General features: G+C 35.1%; 1 protein-coding gene across 4 annotated transcripts in view; it reads right to left on the bottom strand.

Annotated features, from left to right (window-relative positions):
* GPR126 (G protein-coupled receptor 126) overlaps positions 1 to 22,433 on the bottom strand; it is a 154,050-nt gene that overhangs the window by 49,953 nt on the left and 81,664 nt on the right. For 3 of the 4 annotated variants that reach the window (XM_010851440.1, XM_010851443.1, XM_010851441.1), the window contains exons 5-10: positions 17,654 to 17,722; positions 15,361 to 15,444; positions 9,345 to 9,430; positions 6,675 to 6,727; positions 5,082 to 5,144; positions 1,507 to 1,649 (exon numbers count right to left, since the gene is read on the bottom strand). In XM_010851440.1, coding sequence (XP_010849742.1) covers positions 1,507 to 1,649; positions 5,082 to 5,144; positions 6,675 to 6,727; positions 9,345 to 9,430; positions 15,361 to 15,444; positions 17,654 to 17,722 — 498 coding nt within the window. The remainder of the gene's footprint in view (positions 1 to 1,506; positions 1,650 to 5,081; positions 5,145 to 6,674; positions 6,728 to 9,344; positions 9,431 to 15,360; positions 15,445 to 17,653; positions 17,723 to 22,433) is intronic. The other variant, XM_010851442.1, reaches the window with a different exon arrangement.

Raw genomic sequence — 22,433 nt, 5'->3', positions numbered from 1 at the left:
AAGCTCATTTCCCTGGTGTAAAATGTAACAACATTTGCAACAACATATATACATCCTCCTGTATGCTTTATATCATCACTAGATTACTTACAATAATAAATACAGTGTAAATGCTATGTACATATTTTAAATACAATGTATATGCTAGGTAAACAGTTGGCCAGGTGTGGCAAATTCAAGGTTTGCTTTCTGGAACTTTCTGAATTTTTTCCCCCAAATATTTTCAATCCAAGGTTGGTTGAACTACAGATGCAGACCCCATGGAGACTGTGTATGCTGACACATTAGAGATGAGGGTTTCCTCAGAGAAGCAAGGATGCCTGCTTCCTTGTTGCACTGCGATTCTGGCTGCAGTCATAATCATGCTTTTAGAGGCTGAGGAATATCTGCTTCACTCACTTCAACTTCCTGCGTGCGTGTCTAAGGAAACGTGTCAAAGTTTCCCTTTCTTTTGAGCTCTACTAATTCACCTGATTAGCTGTCATCATAACATTAGAACGACTACTTTACTTTTTGTTATCCAATTTTTTGAGCCATTTACTTTTCTCAAAGATGCCCATCAAGGTGCATTCATTTATTTATTCATGCATTTAAATGCTCAGGAATGTGCTGGTTGCTGGGAAGGAGGTGGGAAGTGAGAGTGTTGAGAGAAAAATAAGATGTGTTCTCATGCCAGAGGAAATTTCTGGTTAAAGAAAATATATATGAGAACACAAACAAGTCCAGTCAAATTCAAGAGTTTTCTATACCGATGGTACTCTAGGTCTGTGGACAGTACGAGGTGGAGGCTCCCAGGCAGTGATAGCTATTTGTACATAATGATGTCAGAAAAGGCTTCACAGATGAGGCAACTTTGGGCTGTCCTTCATATCATGTAGGTGATCATCAGGTGGGCAGTGAGAGGGGAGGAAAGAAATGGGCAAAGAAAGAAAAGAGCACAGCATGTCTGGGGAACAGCTGGCAGCACCACACCTATGGCTGGAGATTAGGATGTGAATGGCGTCCAGGTAAGAAATCAATCTAGGTTTGGGATAACTCCCAGAATTTTGGTCTATTCCTGCATAGATGGTGATATCATTAACAGAGACAGAAAACATAAGAGAAAAGGATGTCTTACAACAAGAAATTGTCTTTTATAAGGTTTACTTTATTGGAGATCCCATATACACACACTCTCTTTAATTCCTAAAGTTGAAGCCAACTCTGGTCAAGGTTATCTTGGCATTTTGCTCATATTCTTAGTATTTTCACAGCAGGTTCCTAAAATAGGGTATCAACTTCCATCTGCCTCTTCATTCCCTTGGATTCATAGGTATCAAGGTGCTATCTTTTATGCTAAACTTGTCACCCATTTGTTAACAATGTCACCAACAAGATGAACTTTACCATCAGAAAAATAGCTTTAAATAAGTAAACACATGAAGAATATTTTTGTTGATTTTGTTTCAACTTAACCTGTTATATAGTCACATAAATACATATAATGAAACAATTAAAGGCACTTACCCAGTTGTCTCACATTCACTTTATGTAGCCTCAAGCCCTCATCCAGGGACTCATTATTTCTTAAAAGCTTCTGCTGAATGGTTCTTCCTTCTAATGTGGGATTGTTGGTAGCATTATAAACCAAAAGGGCCAAAATCACCAACCTAGGAAAACAATTCAGATAGAATTGTTGTTGCTGTTGCTGACCAGTCAAATCATATTTTGGTGGAAAAACAGAACATTTGCATACAGTAGTAAGAAGGTAACTGTGAAGTGTTGAGATTTAAGAAATACATCAAAGTATTCAAAGACTGCTGTCCCTGTACAAATTATAATGCTAAAAAATGTTTAAAAATTATAACCTTAAAAAAATATCAATATGAACATTTTATAGAATACTGCATGTATTATCTATCTTATTACCCCATTTCTTTTAATAAATACTTTAATATTTTATGCATACATGCAAGAAAGAATAATATTTGTGGTTAATTCTACACTGTTTCTTTAAAGTCAAAAATAAAGTTTTTTAAGAAAAATTAGAATTTCAACTAATCTGATTAAACGATTAACTTTTAAATTACTATTATTATTTACTAATATGTTGCTGTTTCTCCAGAACTGTGACAAAATGCTTTTCTATCTCCATGAAGCATTTACTAGTACTCTGTACACTGAAAAGTTACAAAATAAGTACTCGAAATTCACTTAGTAATTGGCTGGCATGTTACTGAAGAAGTTGATATATTGCTTGAACTGGCTTGTCTTTAAAAAGAAAGTATCTCTATGGGAAGCAGAGATATATATCCTAAAACCCCCACCAAAACTCTGGTTCTACAATTTAAAGTAATATAATTTCCTGTTCACTTGTAATCACATACACAGTCAGAAGGGAAAGCAAAAGATGCCAAAGTGAACCCAGTAGCATTGTTTCTGAAATAACTATGAAGTCCTCAGAGGAGAGGCAGTAGCATATTTGATTTATGAAATACTATGGGTATCAACATAAATGAAATAGAGTAGTAACATATTTGTGATGCTAAAAAGAAGAAAAATAAGTGAAATCTTTAATAGTCCACATTAGGTGAAATTTTAAAATAGCCCTATTTTCCCTCTAAATATCTGTAGTTCACAATTCTCATAGTTCACTCTTAAGAGCTATTTATCTCTAAAATCACTTACTGCTTACTTTTCAGATGGGAGTCATATTTTAGGATGAGAAAAACACAGATGTGAATATAATGTTGAACTGTTATATCATAATAATTTTTAAATGACCTATTAAAAAAAAAAGTATCCCTTGATTAAATTATTGTTGGATGCTAAACTTCACCATTCCAGTAACTGAGAACTTAAGAGTGGGCAACGTGAACTTTTACTTTCCTTGAATATTGAGAAGACAGTACGTTTGGATGGTACTGACCCAAATTCAGCAATTCAAGAATGACCGTGCATTTTCACATGTCTTATCTGTGTTGTTTTCCTCTCTCATCCTGGAAACTGAAACTATTTTATGGTTCTGCAAAATCCAGTTCTATCTGTTGTTACTATCAGTCATTCTTTAATTGAATAAATCAGTCTCTGTGGCTCTGGTTTCCTGTCTGTCTAGGCCATAGAGTATGATAGCATTATCTAAAGCTAGGGTTTGTGTTAGGTGTTACAGTTCAATTGAAAGGAAAGGTTGGGGAAAAAAAGAGTGTGTGTAAGACTAGTACATTGTAACTTTGAGAAAAACTATGAGAGATCACAAAGGTTCATCCATGAGCATAAAAGCAACAGAGAGCAGAAAGGAAAGATGGAGATAAAGATGGTAAGAACACATTTTAAAGCAAAGCCAGAAGCTCATACCAAAGAAAAACAAAATGTATGGATTTTCCCATATCATTTTTTATAAAATTACCCATTGGCGTTACAGATAGGAAACTGAGATTCCACGATATTAAATGTCTTTCCCACAAGAGTTTCTAAGGTGTGGACACATACTCATGATGACTAATTTTACTATCATCAGGAAATAGAAAAATCACAGTAAATGGGACCAGAGCATGGGAGTATGAAGTCAGAAATCTTGGCTTCTCACATTGGCTGGTTGATGTTGGGCAATTTATGTGGTCTTAGTTTTATCACTGGTTGAAGGGCAGGACACTACCTGCCTTATCTATGTCGGGGGTAACTGGTAGAGAGAAGCAAATGAGCCAATGATCAAGACAGTGCTTGGAATCATAAGGTGCAAATGAAAGGAGATGCTGTGATGAAGGTTATAAAGATGTCAGGATGAGGGTGATGATGCTTCCAAAGGGCATGAGTTTAATATATTTTATACTTCTGGAAAATATTTTATTTGGTTGTTCTCATAAAATTGCATTATTAGACTCTGAGCTTGAGTCCTATGAAGAGGGTATAGCACTGGAGACACTTTGAACTAGGGCTGCTCCAACTGCAAGACAAAGTGTCCAGCGAAGTTATCCAGGTAATCGTGGATCCATTATTCCAGGTTCAATATGATCTAGCAGGAAGGTTTGGAGAAGAATTTATTTGGCTAAATCAAGGAGAAAAATCCTGTTACCATCAAGAAGACAGTGTTAAGATACATTAAACACATTACTCTGATCTTCAGATCATAAAGAAAAAGGAACAATTCTAGAAAATAAACAATAACTTTCCCTAATCAGATGGTCCAATCCAGTCTGTTGAATATACACAGAAATGGTAAATTTGAAATATAATCTTAAAGACGTGTGTTTTTCTAATGAATAGAGAAACATGTGTTTTTCTGAATAGAAAAAAAAAAAAAAATAAGAAAACTCTCTGGTCAACTCTCACATGAAATTTTATTACTAGCTTCTCTTATAAGAATATATGACCTGAAAAGAAATATATTCCATCCTTATAGTTGTAAATACACAGATCAACTCAGTCAATTGAAACTGGGTAAGAGATGTGAACTTTTGCTTTTCAACTGCCTTTTTTTATTCTGCGGATTTGCAGTATATGACCTGACACAACTTCATGTATTTTATTTGGGAGTTTACATTGTTTTTTTACTACAGAGCACTCTTGAACAGTTGGTCTTTAAATGTCAACTATTTATATATGGTGAACATATCTATTAAATTACCTGCTTGCTTAAGTCATGACCTTGATATAAATTCAAAAATGAAGACTTCAGAAAATTAGCTGATGGCTTTGGATGCTGAAAATATTTCAGCACCTATTACCCATATTATTAGATGCTACTGTACATAAGTACTTAAAATAACACTATAATTATTTTTTTTCTTTGAAGGTCTATGAAATATCAAATAACAGGTAATAGGTTATCATACACTGGAATTATCAATACTAAAAATAATAAATGTTCCAATTCTGAATTATTTTTTTTATCAGATGTATATCTCTACTGAGTCTGCTTATATTAGTTTTAACTACAGGAAAAAAGAAAGATTTGTTCATTAGGGCTAAAGAAATAATTTAAATGTGCTACTCAAAATAAACATTTCTCTCCTACCTCCTTGATTTTATTTCTCTACAAGACATTTAAAACAGAGAACACAAGAAAAGACGTCACATTTTCTGCGAGATCTTGTCAGCGTTACCTTTGGTCAGTCACAACGCTTCTCCTCACTTTAATCTTGTCCTCTCCAGTGCTCAGGTGAAAACTGTAAATACAAACAGGAATATTTGTTATCAGGGCTTCCCAGGTGGCACTAGTGATAAAGAACCCGCTTGTCAGTGCAGGAGATGTAAGAGACAAGGGTTTGATCCCCAGGACACAAAGATCCCCTGGAAGAGGGCACGGCAACCCAATGCAGTATTCTTGCTTGTAGAATCCCGATAGGCAGAGGAGCCTGGCGGGTTATGGTCCACAGGGTCGCAAAGAGTCAGACTCGACTGAAGCGACTTAGCATGCATGCGCGCATATTCATTATCAACTTCATCTGCTGCACCATCAGCAACAAAATTTGAGGAGGTGAGAGGAATAGGCAGAGAGGACGTTCTAAGCCAGTGTTAGCAAATGTGTCTTCAGAGGTCCTAGTTCCTTTTAAGCCTGAGACAAATCAGCTCCATGGCCAAATAAAACTTGGAACTACATGCCTTCTCTCTCTTTTGAAGATTTTATAATGCATATCAGTACATGAAAGAACCTGAGATGCTCGGATATACAGAAACTTGCTCCTGAACTAATTTCACTCTTTGATCCTCTTTTCTGTGAGATATATTATTGATATATCTCACGTTCATAGAATACATGTTTAGGGCTTCCCTGGTGGCTCGGACAGTAAATGAGAGAGACCTGGCTTTGATCCCTGGGTTGGGAAGATCCCCTGGAGGAGGACATGGCAACCCACTCCAGCATTCTTGCCTGGAGAATCCCATGGACAGAGGAGCCTGGTGGGCTATAGTCCACGGGGTTGCAAAGAGTCAGACATGACTGAGTGACTAAGCAAAGAACAGCACAAATACACTTTAGAAACTATAAAACTATAAAATCAAGGTGCAGAGGAAGACAGGCAGATAACACAGGTGGAAAATCTCTTCTGCTAGAGATTCATGGAGTATTTAAATAGAAGATTAGTGAAAGTTAATTTTGAAAGGCTAGGTTGCAATCACACTATAGATGTCTTACTTTATAGAAAAAATGGTCTTCAAACAGGTGCATGCAAACCAGGGAGTGCTCTTGATGATCTATTGATGTGTGAGAAGCAACTAATTTCTATTTATATTACATGATACCATATATTTGTTAAGTAATATACACATACACACATGCAGACATAAAATTTATTTAAAATTACAAATATATTTTGGGAGGACTAAAAAAGCTAAATTTTTAAAAAATTATTGAGATCCACAATCAAAATTTTTTTAAACCATTACTGCACTATTGAAGCTTTTTGTGCAAAGCAATGATATATAGTTATTTAGAAAGATTGTGAGTATAGTGTGTATTTCTGTATTTTCATGTGTATGTGTGTGTAGGTATAACCACAGAGAGAGAGTGGTATTAAATTAGACACTCCTGTTTTTTCGCATGTGGCAGAGGGAGGGGAGGGCATGTGGGATCTTAGTTCCCCTAACAGGAATCGAACCTGTGCCCCTTGCAGTGGAAGCACAGAGTCTTAACCACTGGCTGCCAGGCAAGTCCCCTAGACACTACTTTCTGTTTCTCAATTTATTCTGTCACTTACCTGATATTAACCACGTAAACAGTGTAGTTCCAATTCTGGAAGGTTGAATTGAGCTGAAAATACAATGGAAATGGTGAGTTTGAATTAACACTTTAAAAAAAAGAAACTTAAATCCAGTTTCTTCTCTCCCATTAATTGTTACTGGAATAAGACCCTGCGAAAATTCCAAAGAGCTAAAGGAATGAAAGAAAGGTACAGATAACAGTTACTGAGGCACTGTATGCCAAGAAATTTACCAATGTCTTTTCTTTCATTCTCACAACAGCTAATGAGATAGGTATTATCTGCACTATCCTCCCACCTATTACGCAAAGAAACTAAGCTTCAGGGAGATGAAACAGCTCACCCAGCTGCAACTAAGAAGTAACCGATCCCAGATTGGAACCCAAGTCTATCTGAATGGAAACATTATACTTTCCTCTTTAGCCTATATTACTAGGGCTTTCTCTATAATGGGCTTTCAAGTTAGCTGTACCACTGAGAACTGATCCACAACAGAGTACACAGGAAAGACCAGCACAATACACACCTTCCACATTCTTCATTCAACAAACACCGAGGTGCATTAACACATGTTTTTCTAGCAATTATCATCTTATAAGAATATCAGTAGTAAGAAAAATAATAAATTAACAATATAGACCTTTAAAAACAAAGATAAGTTCAACATTATGGAGAATTGTGTTATTGATAATTATGTGGTCATTTAACAATTTTTATGGGTCTCAGCACTAAACTTTTTAATGAAGCAATGGATTCCTCTCCATGAAAAACAAAAAAAAAACCTTCCATACGTCCAATACAATCACAAAATATTTTGATTTCTTTACTGACATGAAATTCTCTTATTTATATATCACCTCCAAAGAGGTTTTTTAGGTCTTGTTTCATACACACATTTAGCCTTCCTTGTGAGCATTTTTAAATTGAATGTAAATTCTAGGAAATTCTGGAAAGAAGCATTAAATTATTTTTAAATTGTAAATAGTAATAATATGAAATAGGGACACCACTTATACCTTCTCTGTTACCAAACACCTGCTTTCGTATCTTATGTCTTAAGGAGAAATGTCCATTTAAGTTTAGTTTCATATGAAAAACGATGCTATGTTGAAAACCATGCATGAAATAAATATAAATGTAAAATTATACCTTGCCTAAAGCATAAACTCCCCAATGAATGCTGATTTACAGAATTAATAACATTAGAAGTGGTCCATTTGAGAATGAGAATAAAGAATTCTATCTTTTGACTAACGCAACATTGAAAATCAACTATACTTCAATAAAATAAATTTAAAAAACTTTATCTTTTGAAAACATTCTGACTTTAAAAAAGCAGAAAGAATGTGAAAGAAAACGGGATGCAAGATTAAACTCATTCAGTAAAGCCCTCTCTCCATTTAGAAATTCAATACATCTAGTGTTTGAATTAGCTGCTAAGGTTAATATGTCATTTCAGAAAGTTGACAGTAGTACTTTTCTTTGATTTCTACTAGATTTTACTTCCCTGCCTCAATTTTTGTAACAGAGTTGTTAATTACATACTTTTGTTTTCTGTGGGTAACTTGTTGCAAAGGGTGCAGCCTTTAAAAATAAAACTATGTTTTCCTACCATTCTTCAAATATATATACATATACACATACCTGAAGAAAGTATATATACTTATATATATATAAAGTATTATCATCACTATCTGTCAGTGTATGGTTTAACATTTTTTTGCTACCGAGGCCACATTTATTAGAAATGCGGCCTTGGTATATGCCCTACCACATAAGAAATCCATTTTTCTTACTTCAGAATGTATACCCAAATGACAAATTACTTTTTCCACAAAAATTGTCTGAACTGTAGTAGTAAATAAAAGCAGTACAAGGTCCCAAAATATGCTGTAGGTAGGAAATAAAATAATAAAAAATATAAACCTATGGGAAATTAAATTTTTGATATTATATCAGAGAAGGAAAAAATCATTAACATGTATTTATAATGTGTATTTATATATTTATATAATGTATATATATAACATGCATTTATAAAATAATAAAATAAAATGTTTAGTTTTTAAAATTAGAAATTACCAAAATTTTCACCAATAGAATATTGGTTAAATAAATTATAACCCAAATATCTAGTACAGTGTAGACTGCTGTGTACAATATTCTATTTTTAATGTAAAAAGAAAAACATAAGAATGTATAGTCATTTTCTTTTACATTCATAAATTCTCAGAAAAAAAAACAAGAAAAATGCACAGTGATTTCCAAGCACATAAGTTGGTTTCTAGGCAGATGAGTGTCAAGGATGGGTGGAAGATATTCATGATATACTTTTTATACACTTGGTTTTTGAATCAAGGACTCAAACAGTGCTAAAAATGTACGACTATTACAGTAAATAAAGATACCTCTCAAAATACTTTTCCGTTTGTGCTATTCTTTTCTTCTTTGACATAAGAGCCCATTAGGCTCACTTTCTTGTCCTTTATTCAACAATACCTCACTTTTTATTCAAAAGTGCAATACTTCACTTACACTTCCATACATTTATAATGAACAGTATCTTTATTTCAGTATGATCTGTGGGTTCAGTTAGACAGTAAAGTCTTTCCCAGATTTCCAGAGATTAGTTTAAAGCCCAAAACAGAAATTTTACAATCCACTTACCCATTCGGCCACCTTGCTCTGTACTTTCACCTCGGGGTGAGGAAGGATGTTTTGAAGCACTATGGAAATTCTATAAATAATCCCATCTGTCCATTGGAAATAGGATTCAGTCCATTAGTTATATTTTACAGTCATACACTTATCAGCTTACATTTATAATGACATAATTTCACACAAGGGCTTCCCTTGTGGCTCAGCTGATAAAGAATCCACCAGCAATGCGGAAGACCTGGGTTCAATCCCTGGGTTAGGAAGATCCCCTGAGAAGGGAAAGGCTACCCACTCCAGTATTCTGGCCTGGAAAATTTCATGGACTGTACAGCCCATGGGGTAGCAAAGAGTCAGACATGACTGAACAACTAAGAAATGCCTTCTACATAGGTACAGAAATTTTCTGCACAGGTTATTTTCAGTCACCTTGCAACTTTTTAGAAATAGTTATCATTTAGTTTACTTATAGATAAGTCATTGCTTCTAAATTATCACCTATATATGTTCCTTCTTAATTCTTAATTCTATACATTTCTCCCTACTGTCTGTTAAATGATTTTTCATGTACAATTTGATTTCCTGTAACCAAAAATTATCCTTTTCTAACATTATGAAGAATGATAGTTTGAGATGTGAAAACTTGAGTAAGATGATGGACAGAACTTAATTTGGAAACGAACAGGTATCACGTATTTTTCACCCACAGACCCTTATTTTCTCTATCCTCTTTCCCCTGCCCCACTAAAGCATTTTCTTCTACTTAAGTTGTTGGGTTCATTTTCACCAGATTTTTTCATCGAAATTCCGTAAGTGCAGTCAATTGTTATCAAGTTAAGGAGGAAAAAACAAACAATATTTGCAGATGGATTTTTAACTGGACTTGCTTGTAAAAGACAATCCTATGTCAGAAGGAAGTTGTGCTTTTTTGCAGGAGAGAAGGGCAATCTTTAAAGTAGTCTGCCATACATACATATTTTTCTTTTTTTTTTTTAATGAAAATCAAACTGACCAGCCAGGGTTTGCTAAATTTCTCTAGATATGTGCTAAAGGATATCTTACTACAAATAGTAATGAGAAAAGGACTCTTTAAATATGGTAGATCATGCAGAGAAAAAAAGTTGATTCTTCATTATTGTCAATCAATCATCTATCTCCACGCTTATAAACATGAGTAAAATACACATGTTGTTTGTTGTTTAGTCGCTCAGTCATGTCCTGCTCTTTTGTAACCCCATGGACTGTAACCTTCCAGGCTCCTCTGTCCATGGAATTTCCCAGGCAAAAATACTAGAGTGGGTTGTTATTTCCTTCTCCAGGGGATCTTCCCAACCCAGGGATCAAACCTGTATCTCCTGCATTATAGGTGGAGACTTTACTGCTTACTGCTGAGCCACTGGGGAAGCCAAAATATGCATAGCAAATGTAAAAATATATTATTAAAGCAATGGGGAAAAGATTTAATGAAGATTTGGGGGAAGTAGTACATAAAAGTACAAAAGTATGTCTCCTAGGAACTCCCAAACCTACCAAAATGCAAATTCCAGTCACACTCCTAAAGGAAGGTTTTCCAGTATAGGGGTCAGAAACTCATGCTTCAAAAAAAAAATCACCACTCTCAGATGTAATAATATGTCTGTGAGATCAGTGTAAGTCCCAGGATATTTAATTTATGCATACTAAGTTATTAGAAGTCCAGCTTCTAAAACTCTTCAGATATTTTAATAACCTTAACTTTATCTTCCTTTAAAAAATATTCTGAATGAAAAATTACAGGAGTGTATGTAAAATAAATGATAATAAGTCAGGCAAACAAATAAACAAACAAATTTACACTGTAGACCTTATCATATCAAATCGTGGACATTCTGAATGACTCAGAAGGAATTTAAGTTCCAGAAGTCCAAGATTCTACACCAATGTTAGGAATCAAGGGGTATTCTGTGCATGTTCCCTGATGCCAGTTAAGTATTAAAACTGACAAGCTACCACTAGATGGAGACCTAAAGCGTGTGTCTGTGTTAGGAATTGCAGTCTTGCCCTCTCAGGAGAATCCTGCAAAATATTAAAAATGAGTATTTTAATCACTCACATTTCTGAAATTTTACAGAAGCATCCAAACATTTAAGATTTTTTTAATTTAAAATATTTCTCACTTCTTTTTCTAATTCACTGTTTTTATAAATGAGAAAGACATTCCATATCAGAGTCAGTCTAAATCCCTATAGGACTCTTCCCAGTGTTATGTTGTTTATGGCAAATAAAATCTATGACTATACCAAACCACCTACTCCTAAGTGCTGGAGATTCACCCATGCTATGGATCTTTTTTCATACAGTCTTGCTTCAGAAGCCTCAGAATGAGATATTTATATATTCAGCAAAAATTATTCAATGCTGTCTACTTGTTATACTTATTTAAAATTTTTGGATAATGTAGTCAACAAGTAATCCGAAGAAATGCCCAAGAATGAATTGTCAAAGCAAGATAAAATATCCACTGAAGGTCTGGTGAGAAAGGTTTTGGACTGCAGCAAAATAAGTGGCTTAAGCATTGCCACTGCAGAAAATGCACAGTTGAGACACCGATGCAGACTTTTCCAGGTCATTCTGGTAATCAAGTCACCTTCTCCTACAAATCCTATGGTTTCTCAATAAGAAAGCTATTCACAAATCTTCATCTGTTCCAGAGACTTCAAAAGCTGTATGTATTGTCCTAATAATGACATCCCAGTCTAAAGAATGCGTGACACTTTTTTCCAATTAGATGACTCTTCCAGCCCCACAAAACTTCAAAGCAGAAACCATTACTTGCCATAACAGATCTGGTATCAAAACATATGCCTGGCTGTAGATCTTTTCCTTTTTTAATTTTCTTAACACTCTTCTCAGAATTTCTTGGAACATTTAGAAATGAGACTATTCTCCATTCAAGGGAATGAAGTAGGTTTGAAAAGGTGGGTTTTAAAATACACATTTGAAAAGATAGATTTTAAAGTAGAAATTAAATGCTATTTTACATTCAAGATGACTGCTTTGACTGGTGCAGAGGCAATTATAGTAGACAGTGGCATTTATCATATGACTAGAGTACTGCTCATCACACATACAATTTCTTTAAGTTATTTGGCATATAAAGCTAGATTGATTGTTGGGTCCACATGAATACCCTTAGAGTGAATTTTTTTGAGTAGTCAAATGTATGTGAGAAACTAGAAGCAGTGATACAATTTGCACTTGTAGATTTTTAGAAGAATAATAAGGACTAACAAAGTCAGTTTCTTACTTTGATTGCTTGTGCTAACCTCACAAAAGTTTAATATTCAGCAGCAGTACAGTGATGCTTCAAGCATAGAACATATAATTTGGAATAGAAATAATAATAAGTCCAAGAGCTTTTCTTGGGAATGCAGTAGAAAAGGCACAAAGGTTATTTGTGGGAATACCTAAGTTGTTCCTCATATAGAAATATGTTTGTGAAAAGTAGCTTAAAAGATAAGATTTTCTTAGTATATAATCTGAACTATCAGATTAAAATCCTATTGAAAAATAACAAAAATAACTTTATGCAAGGGAATAGGGACATTTCACTAAAGCCATGAAAACAAATTCTCTTGATGTACTCAAAAAATACATCTGATTGCCAAACAATTTAAATCCCTCTTCCCTCACCACACCAGCATATCACGACTAATGAATTAGATTTCTTTGATAGTAGATTTCTTTGATAGTGCAGAGTTTATAAGACTGGATAAGGTAGATAACAGATCTGATAGCTGTGTATCTTTCTTACAGTGAACAAAACAGCATTCTCTAACATATCAGATCTGAGGCCTGAGAATGTTTACTACATCAGTTTCCCAAGAAAAGTGTATTTGAAATTGCTGATAGCATGTGAATGATCTCAGATAGTCTAGAATAGGACATTAAATCCCATTTATTCACAAGGTAAACAAGTAATTCTCTTTTCAATTATTTCAAATTTAACTACACCAAAGACAAAAAACTTAATTACAGTGGGTCTTGTAACCCTCCCTTTTTAAAAAAATAATGAAGGCTTCAAGTGCTGAGATGTGAGAAGGCAATTGGATATAGAGAGAATTCAGTAGCGTTGTTTTCATTATATTTATTTTCACTTTACATTTCTATTTTAAGACAAGCAGTACTAGTTTCAGTTTACAACTGTGATATTTTCCCATATAAATATAAATGTTTAAGTAAAAAAGTGAGTCAATTTTTGGGGGAAAAAACCTATTATAAATAGTAGAGACGGTTCAAGGATGTGGTAAAATTGAGATGCTGCATAAATTTGAGTACAGAATTTGAGACTATTTCTACAACATGAGGGCTTTCAAATATTTTTAAGTGCTCAGATTACATTTTTATCAAGAGTGATCTGAATTCGAGTTTTCTTTCTTTAAAGTGGCCAAATCAAACCATTTGAACTGATTCTAACATTTGCTTTTTTTGTTGATACGCCCATGAAGGCTATGACGCAGAGAGAGATGGACTGAACAAGGCTCTCTTCAAGAATGTCAGAAATGACATGATTGAGTGAATACAGCTCCACTCCACCAAGTCGAGGACTCTGAAGCATCATGTAAACGTTCTTGGGCAGTAGAGGATGTGCCAGTCCTGGAGGGCGAATGCCACAGAGGCTCTTTGTATGTTCATACAAAGAGTGAAATACTTAGTTAGAATTATAATATTCCCATCTACTGGCTAGAGTCCATGTGAAATATGCACTGGAAATTTCAGCTGCTTTTGCTTTCTTGGGGGTTGCTGGAATTTTTGCTCCATCATAAATCTCCTTGGCCTAACTACCAGAATAACCATAAACACTTCCCTGAATCGATGTCTTTATAACCCTAATGAAATTTATATCTACGTTTCATGTAAAATATTCCATACTTTCAATTTAAATGTCCTTACAGAGGAAGTTGGTGTAACCCCCAAAGCCAGAAGAAAAAATGAAAAAAGGAAACTATGCCAGTTCCTCTTCTCTGGGTTTTGGTCCCTGGTGATACATCACAGATGTCTTGGCCTTGCAAGTTAAATGACTGAGGTTGAGAAAATTCCTTTGTTTCTAATACCTCATATTTGAGAATATTACTTGTGTTTGAGGCAATGATGTGGTCACCTGATTGGAATTTCGCTTTTTCAGAAGAAACTGAAACCACTTACTCTGAATTACCAAAAAGCTATGTATGTAGTCAATATAGGTAGCAGATTAAATAATCAATCTCGCATTTCCCTGGTTCATTTCTTATCTTATGTAACTTTGCAAATTATAAATAATATAAACAGAAATGTATTTGTACAAGGAAAAAACAGGAAGTATTGGCAGTTACTTGAAGTTTTGTCAGTCAAAAATTGATTTATGATTTAGTTAATATCCAATCACATTCTAACTATGGTGTGTGTGTGTTAGTTGCTCAGCTGTGTCTGACTGCGAATCCATGGACTGTAGCCCAGTAAGCGCCTCTGTCCATGGAATTCTCCAGGTGAGAATACTGGAGGTAGCCATTATTCCTCAATAAATAAAAACAAAGAGCAAAGTATTACTGTATAAAAATGATCTAAATGTCACAAATGTTTGAACATAACGTTGGCCTCAGTGAGAAATTAAATTACTAAAATTATGTAGTTTTTTGAGATTACAAAATTCTTTAAAACAGGTTTCTTTAGAGAATAACCTGGCAGAACTCCATAAATATTTTCTTCTTGGATCTCTAGTATAATGCAAACTCATTCCATTTAACTAATGTCTTTCCCTGAAAGCTTCCTTTGAAAGAAATTTTAGCTAAAATTCAGAGACGTGATACTAGATGTGTACTCATTCCATTGGTTATTTGGGGAACTCCAGGCAATCAAATGATATTTATTTTACTAGTCTTGCAGATGTACAAATGTACCAATTGATTTTAACAACAGACACTTTGTTGGAACATTAGATATTTCCATCTTTGGAATACAGGTGTTCATCAAGTCAGACATACTACAAATATAAAAGGTAACGATTTCTTACCATTCCTTTGTTTATCGGTTCTGTTAGTAACAGGCATGTTAGTGGTGACAGTGGGTGATGTAGTACTAGGAGGGTTTACAGTAGCTGGTAATAAAGATGAGAAAGATGTAATTTTGCAAAAAGCACATGAAAGTTAATATGGATAAGCAATCTATAATTGATGCATGAAAATATATAGAGGAGGAACAGAAACCATTTCTTGCCACTAAACACAAGTTTCAAGGTTATAATGTATAAAATGAAGCAATGCCTTCTATAGCACATTAAGAATCTGTTCCCATGGTCTTTGGTGCCATCTTGTACAAGAGTCTGGAACTGGCACAAAGAGAATGGAGAAAGAACATTCGATTCTAGACCTAAGTTTGCTATCAAGAGGCTGATGATCACACAGTAAATGAATGAACCTTCCTAGAACTCAGTCTCCTAAGTCTCTAACAAGAAAGGCTAGAGAAGGAAGTCTGAGCACCACCTGTCAGCTTGAAAATTATCTAAACTAAGTCAGTCTTTCTGATACACTGAGAGTAGCAAAATAAAATTTCAGAAGAAAATATACTTCTCCTAGAGAAGATAAATGTGAAGGAAAAAAAGAGAATGAAATGGATGACATCAATCATTTAAAGATTCCAATAACTTTACTAAACAATGATGGACAAAATGGATTTCATAAGGGCAAGCCTTACAGGAGGGATTTTTCAAAGCAGTATGTCAAAGCTATGTTTCTGATTCTACTAAAACTCAAATATTAAACCCTACGTAATGTTTTGATAATATCTTTCTAAGGGATTCTGGAGGAACAATGTAAGTAGTAAAATAACTACACATATAATTTTCCTTTGAGTTTATCTTAGGAGTATATTTGTATAAGATGTACATTTCTATGTACAATAACTATTTGTTACATATTTCTTTTAAATGGGCTTCCTTGGTGATTCAGATGGTAAAGAATCCATCCACCTGCAACAGGGGAGACCTAAGTTTGATCCCTGGATTGCATCTTTTAATTAGAAAAAAATTACCTAAATTTAAAACATTTCACTAATTATAAAAAGAATTACCTTCCAAAGGATCTTTAGAAAATATTGAATTTCTTATTCAAAATGTCTATTCTTAACTAAAATAACTTTTTCATTCAAAAATAATATACAACACTTAAGAATGAGGATTCTTTTTGAAATCTTTTATATTTTTAAATTGTGAACAATCAGTTATATTTATGTAATGCAAAATACATCTAAGTCTCAGATTTAAAAAAAATTAAAATTAAAAAAAACCTTCACGGCTTGAACTAAGCAAAATTAAGGCTTTTTAAAATTTCATTTAACTATTTTAAAACCACACTGAGTTCATCAAAAGAAACTACTTAATGGCTTTATTATCTTAAGGTAGTCATCAACAATAATATCAAGAGATAATGTCTCAGAAAAAAAAATAATAATGAGTTGCACCCTTTCTCCCTGCCTACCCTACTTCCACACTGGAACTTTAAAAGAGAGCTTAGGTTTCTATTCACTTAGTCTCACTTCTAACCCATCACTTTAATCCAATGACCTTCTTAATAAAAGATCCAACTTTACAAAAGACATGGTCATGATTCTTAATGTGGCATATAGAAATGCTACTTCAAAAAGAAGTATATAACAGAATAAATGGATGGAAATGGGTCATGGATAATCAGAAGAAGCAATGATAAAATTAAAGCAAAATATTTTAAAATTTATGCAACTATGGATTATTCAGCATGCAACTATTCAATACATAATATATAATTATAATACTGATCATAGTATAGTCATTATGCACTGTAATAATTAATAAAATTACATTCATATGAGTAATAAGATAACTATTTTTATCTTAATATTTAAGTTACATTGCACACATAAATTGCCTCATGGCCTTGTCTTAAACTTAATTGACTATTCAACTTAATTTTTCCTCTTGTTTTTTAGACATGAATACTTTTTCAAAATATCGTATGGCTATATTTATACTGGACAATATTTTTGAGAGGAAATAGAGGGAAAAAAATGAAGTCAACCCTTCCTAATAGCATATAATTATTCACATTTTAAAAACTCAGTGCTTTATGGAAATGTGGTCATCCAGTGTGTGAATGCATTCTTTCTCTACACTGTGCACCCACACAACTAAAACACATCCAGAAATTCTTCTGGTTTGCTGGTTTCTGGCCTCTCCAGTGAAAATGAAGATAAAATTCAAAACAATGACAACTACATTTTCCAAAACAGCAAGTAAGAAACAGACACTCCAGAGGACGATGTTGACTCCCTACCTTGGCAGAGGGTCCCCAAATCTGCACAGCTGGCTAGCTCTGCTGCTGGGAGTGGAATCAGGTAGGAACCTTGATCAACACAGAAAGATTGCACAAATATGACTTATGATTTAGTGATATTATCCAGAAAAAAATTTCATTAATCATTTGGTTGGTGTGAAAGGAGCAGCCCTGGAAGAGTCCACCAGTAATATTTTAACATCAAGAAAGTCTCTGTGTCTTAATTTCCACAAATGTAAAATCAAGCTACTGAAATTTCTCTCAAAATCTTTAACTCAATCTACTGACCCTAACCACACATGAAAGGAAAAGAAGTGCAGCTACCCCTTAAACTGTGCATAAAGAGTTTAGGACCTTTTCACAAAACAAATTATAAAGCTTTGGTGGAAATTCATACAAATGAAACAATAAGAACATGAAAGATAAGTTTCCAAAAGTGAACATGGATATTATTAATGCTCATAAAATACATATTTTTGGTTCACAGGTCCTAGCACATACTAGCTGCAATTCCAGAAATAAATTTCCGTGACTTCAATTTGGTCTCTGTGCCTTTTTATTTCAAGCTTTGCCTGACTCATCCTCAGCAGGAAACAAATTTTGAGCTGATTTTCTAGTAGGAATAGTGGATTTTCTCTGTTGCACTAAATCTCTCTCTGGCTATTAACAGGCTTTTATCAACAGGTTGAGGCTGAGGAAGATGGGATAAACTTATCAAAAAGCATATTTTACTATGATTAAGGATAGAAGAATAAATACAAACATATACATACACATAAATCTTTGGCCACCTAATGTGAAGAGCCGACTTATTGGAAAAGACCCTGATTCTGGGAAAGACTGAGGGCAGGAAGAGAAGGAGGAGAAGAAGGATGAGATGGTTGGATGGCATCACGGACTCAAAGGGCATGAGCATGAGCAAACTCCGGGAGATAGTGAAGGACAGGAAGTCTGGATGCTGCAGTCCATAGGGTTGCAAAAAGTCGGATATGACTGAGCAACTGAACAACAAGAAAATGCACATATATATACATACACACGTATATTGAATTTTTAAAGAACATTTCTATCATAGTAACTATATTCTAATATTTGAACATTTTCCAAACTTCCTGTGGCAATAGTACATGAAGACAGAGCAGGTACATGAGCCAACAAAAGATGTCTAATTAGACTTAACTGTGTGCATGAGCAGAAAGCACCCCAACAATTTAGCAGCATCTCAGGAGCATAGTTTCTTCATTCTTAATTGCCTCAAGGAACTGGCCCAAAAGAAATCATTTTATTTTAGAAAGACCCAACCCTTGGGCCTCTGGTCTGTGATGTTAGCTGACAAGAAGATTTTATTATAGACCTTTACATGTTCATTCAATAAACATTCATTCGCCATTAACAGTATGAGAGACAGGGAGGCCAGAAGAATGCTTTAAAACTATGTCTCTGCTCTCAGAGAGACATGAATGGGAGGTGGCTTCACAGTTTTCACAGAGAAATATAGATGCATAGTGGTCCAAAGGAGCATGTGACCAGCAGTTTGGCGAGAAGGGTGAATAAAAAATCCTTTACAAAGATTAACTGGAAATATGAGGAGTCACTATACTGATCAGAGGATAAGAGACTAGAGATGGTTATTACTGGCAGACTGAATTACAGAGACAAATTCCAAGAAAAAGCCTTCCCAGGTGGCGCTAGTGGTAGAGAACCCACCTGCCAGTGCAGGAGATGTAAGAGATGTGGGTTCAATCCCTGGGTTGGGAAGATGCGCTGAAGGAGTGCATGGCAACCTACTCCAGTATTCTTGCCTAGAGAATCTCATGGACAGAGGAGCCTGGTAGTATATAGGGTCACAAAGAGTCGGACGCGACTGAAGCAACTTAAGCACGCACATGTGCACACGAAGAATGTAGTCAAACCATCTGTGAACCCAAATGGCATGGCATTTCTGGAGTAGGACATTTGTAGAAAATTGGTAGGAATGATCAGATATAGAGGCAACAGACAGCTGTACAGGGCCTTGTAGAATGCAGGCACTATGAATTCTGGGACTTTGTGTCTTTCTTCCAATGGTGTATCCCTCACACATAGTAGCTGGGTCCTCAAAGTTTACTGAATAAATTACTGAATGCATTATGAATGACTGTAAACATTTTGAACTCTTTCTTAAAGGAAACGGAAAAAAACAAAAAGGAACTTGGTGAGAAAATTAGATTTAAATCTAAAACAATATCCTTTGAAGCTCCAAAACTAACTAAAAGAGAGGAGATACAAGAAGCCTGAATAAGACTAATAATTCAGGCTTCATATTACGAGTCCACTGAGGATGGACAGAAAGAGATGGATACAAGACTTGAAGATGGAATAGATAGGATTTATTTAGTGACTAATTGAAGAATGGAGAAAGAATAGGAAGAACAGAAGAAAATTTTTCTAATTTTCAACTTGAGAAATTGGTACATAATGGTCTCAGACAGTAAATACTGGAAGAAAAGCAAACTCAGGTGGTGTGGGCTAAAAGTAAGTCCAGTAATAGGAACTGAGGTACCACATGTCATCTGGTTCATGAGCAGGTGTACATGTTTTTGTAAGAGATCTAGCAAGGAAGTACTCCACAGAAGCTATAGATGTGTTTGAGATCACGTGAGCTAGGGTGTAGATTTGATGGAACCACAGATTTCCTATATTTAAGTATCAGATTTAAAAAAAAAAAGAGAGAGAAAGAGCTATAGATTTGAGAAGGCAAAAATAGCTCTTGTCAATGATTTTACAGAATTCAAGTTAAGAAAGTTTCATGGCTGGCGTGGCCACATCGAGTATACAGTAAGGTCCACAATGATAAAGACTGAGAAGACCCTTCACTTTGGAATTTTGCTAACAGCTCTACAGAAATTCCCTTCAGTAGCGTGGGAACAATGAATTCTAGATGTCCAATGTGTGAGAAGTGAATGCAAAAAAGAGGAAGCCTGGCTACGAAAGGAAGCAGAGATCGGGTGGGTAGGGGGCGGTGCTAAAGATTAAAAACGTAATAGCAAGTGTACTATGGAGAAAGAGTATGTGAGAGGTAGAAGCTGAAGCCAGCCTAGAATTTGATCTTGAATGTTTTCTGCCCGTTATTTCTGTGCATCACACTGAACTGATGCCCCCTTCTTGCAGGACCTTACTTCTCCTTTAGGTATTTACATTTTAGTAAGGAACTTTTGAACACTAAAAAGCTCTTAAAACTTAAAATGACTGAGGAAATCTCAGCCAACATAACATGCAAGAGAGGAGACCCTTGGACGGAGTTCCTGTGCTGCTCAAATTACACACAATGTTGGCAGACACAGGCTCCTAAGGCCACTTCTGGCACTGATAGAGTATCTCTGGAAGACAAAGGGAGATAAGGGAACAACATTGTGGGAAAGAAGCTTTCAGGCTAACTGCACATCCACCGCAGGGTATCCAAGAGCTGAGACGTGGAACTAAGGAAAGAAAATCAGAAGACTTAGGATTTAGAGTAAGATACTTAACAATTTTCTTTAACATTTCATCAGTTTGATTGTATGGTAGCAAGTCTAAATTTCATTTGTGACATACTTGTCATGGAAAATTGTAACATTTGCTTCTGAGTATTATCAGTTGTTCCTTCCTGGGTACTTTTAGTTTAGCAAATTTACAATGCTTTATAAATACTTTATAAACACTATTTTAGGATGATTCAGTATAGCAACAGAAATTACATTTGAAGTTTGTTTCAGTGAAAATGGTTCAAATCCAAGTGACAGATTTAATTAGAAAGGTCTAGAATATTGATAAATGAAATCTTACATTACAAATACACCAAATTACATGAACAAATACTTAAAATATTAAAAAATGTGCACAAACTTTTCATTTGCAGTCGGTTCAGTTTCTGGCATATCCACATAGAAAAGTCATTTTTCCAATCAATTTTTCTAGGTGGATAGATTTACAAACCAGAAGACTGTTAAGGAAGAAGAGACAATTCTTTCTCCTGGATATATTTATCATTAAGAAATTGCTTTCAGAATATGACCTATTTATAGTCTCTCGTATTTGTGGATACTACAAAGGGATTTAAAGGTATTTACTTAATATTAGCCGCAAAAATTAAAGCCAAATTTCCTTTAAAAATGTAGTCTCTGAAAAAGGGCAGTTGACGAAAAGCTATAAAGCTGTTAATCTTTCTTCTCTGTATTTTGTTCTTCCAAAATCTTGCTTCAGAGAGGAGTCAATATTTGTACAAGTTGTAGTAAAAAAAGACTGACGTAGCTAACCACTCATCTCACACCCTCAGTTCAGTTCAGTTTAGTCGCTCAGTCGTGTCCGACTCTTTGCGACCCATGAATTGCAGCACACCAGGCCTCCCTGTCCATCACCAACTCCCAGAGTTCACCCAAACTCATGTGCATCAAGTCGGTGATGCCATCCAGCCATCTCATCCTCTGTCGTCCCTTTCTCCTCCTGCCCCCAACCCCTCCCAGCATCAGGGTCTTTTCCAATGAGTCAACTCTTCGCATGAGGTGGCCAAAGTACTGGTGTTTTAGCTTTAGTATCAGTCCTTCCAATGAACACCCAGGACTGGTCTCCTTTAGGATGGACTGGTTGGGTCTCCTTGCAGTCTAAGGGACTCGCAAGAGTCTTCTCCAACACCACAGTTCAAAAGCATCAATTCTTTGGTGCTCAGCTTTCTTCACAGTCCAACTCTCACATCCATACATGACCACTGGAAAAACCACAGCCTTGACTAGATGGACTTTTGTTGGCAAAGTAGTATCTCTGC

Source organism: Bison bison, unplaced genomic scaffold (genome assembly GCF_000754665.1).
Source record: "Bison bison bison isolate TAMUID 2011002044 unplaced genomic scaffold, Bison_UMD1.0 scf7180017864303, whole genome shotgun sequence".
NCBI lineage: Eukaryota > Metazoa > Chordata > Mammalia > Artiodactyla > Bovidae > Bison > Bison bison.
Note: the sequence above shows the minus strand (reverse complement) of the source record. Positions and strands in the feature narration are given on the sequence as shown.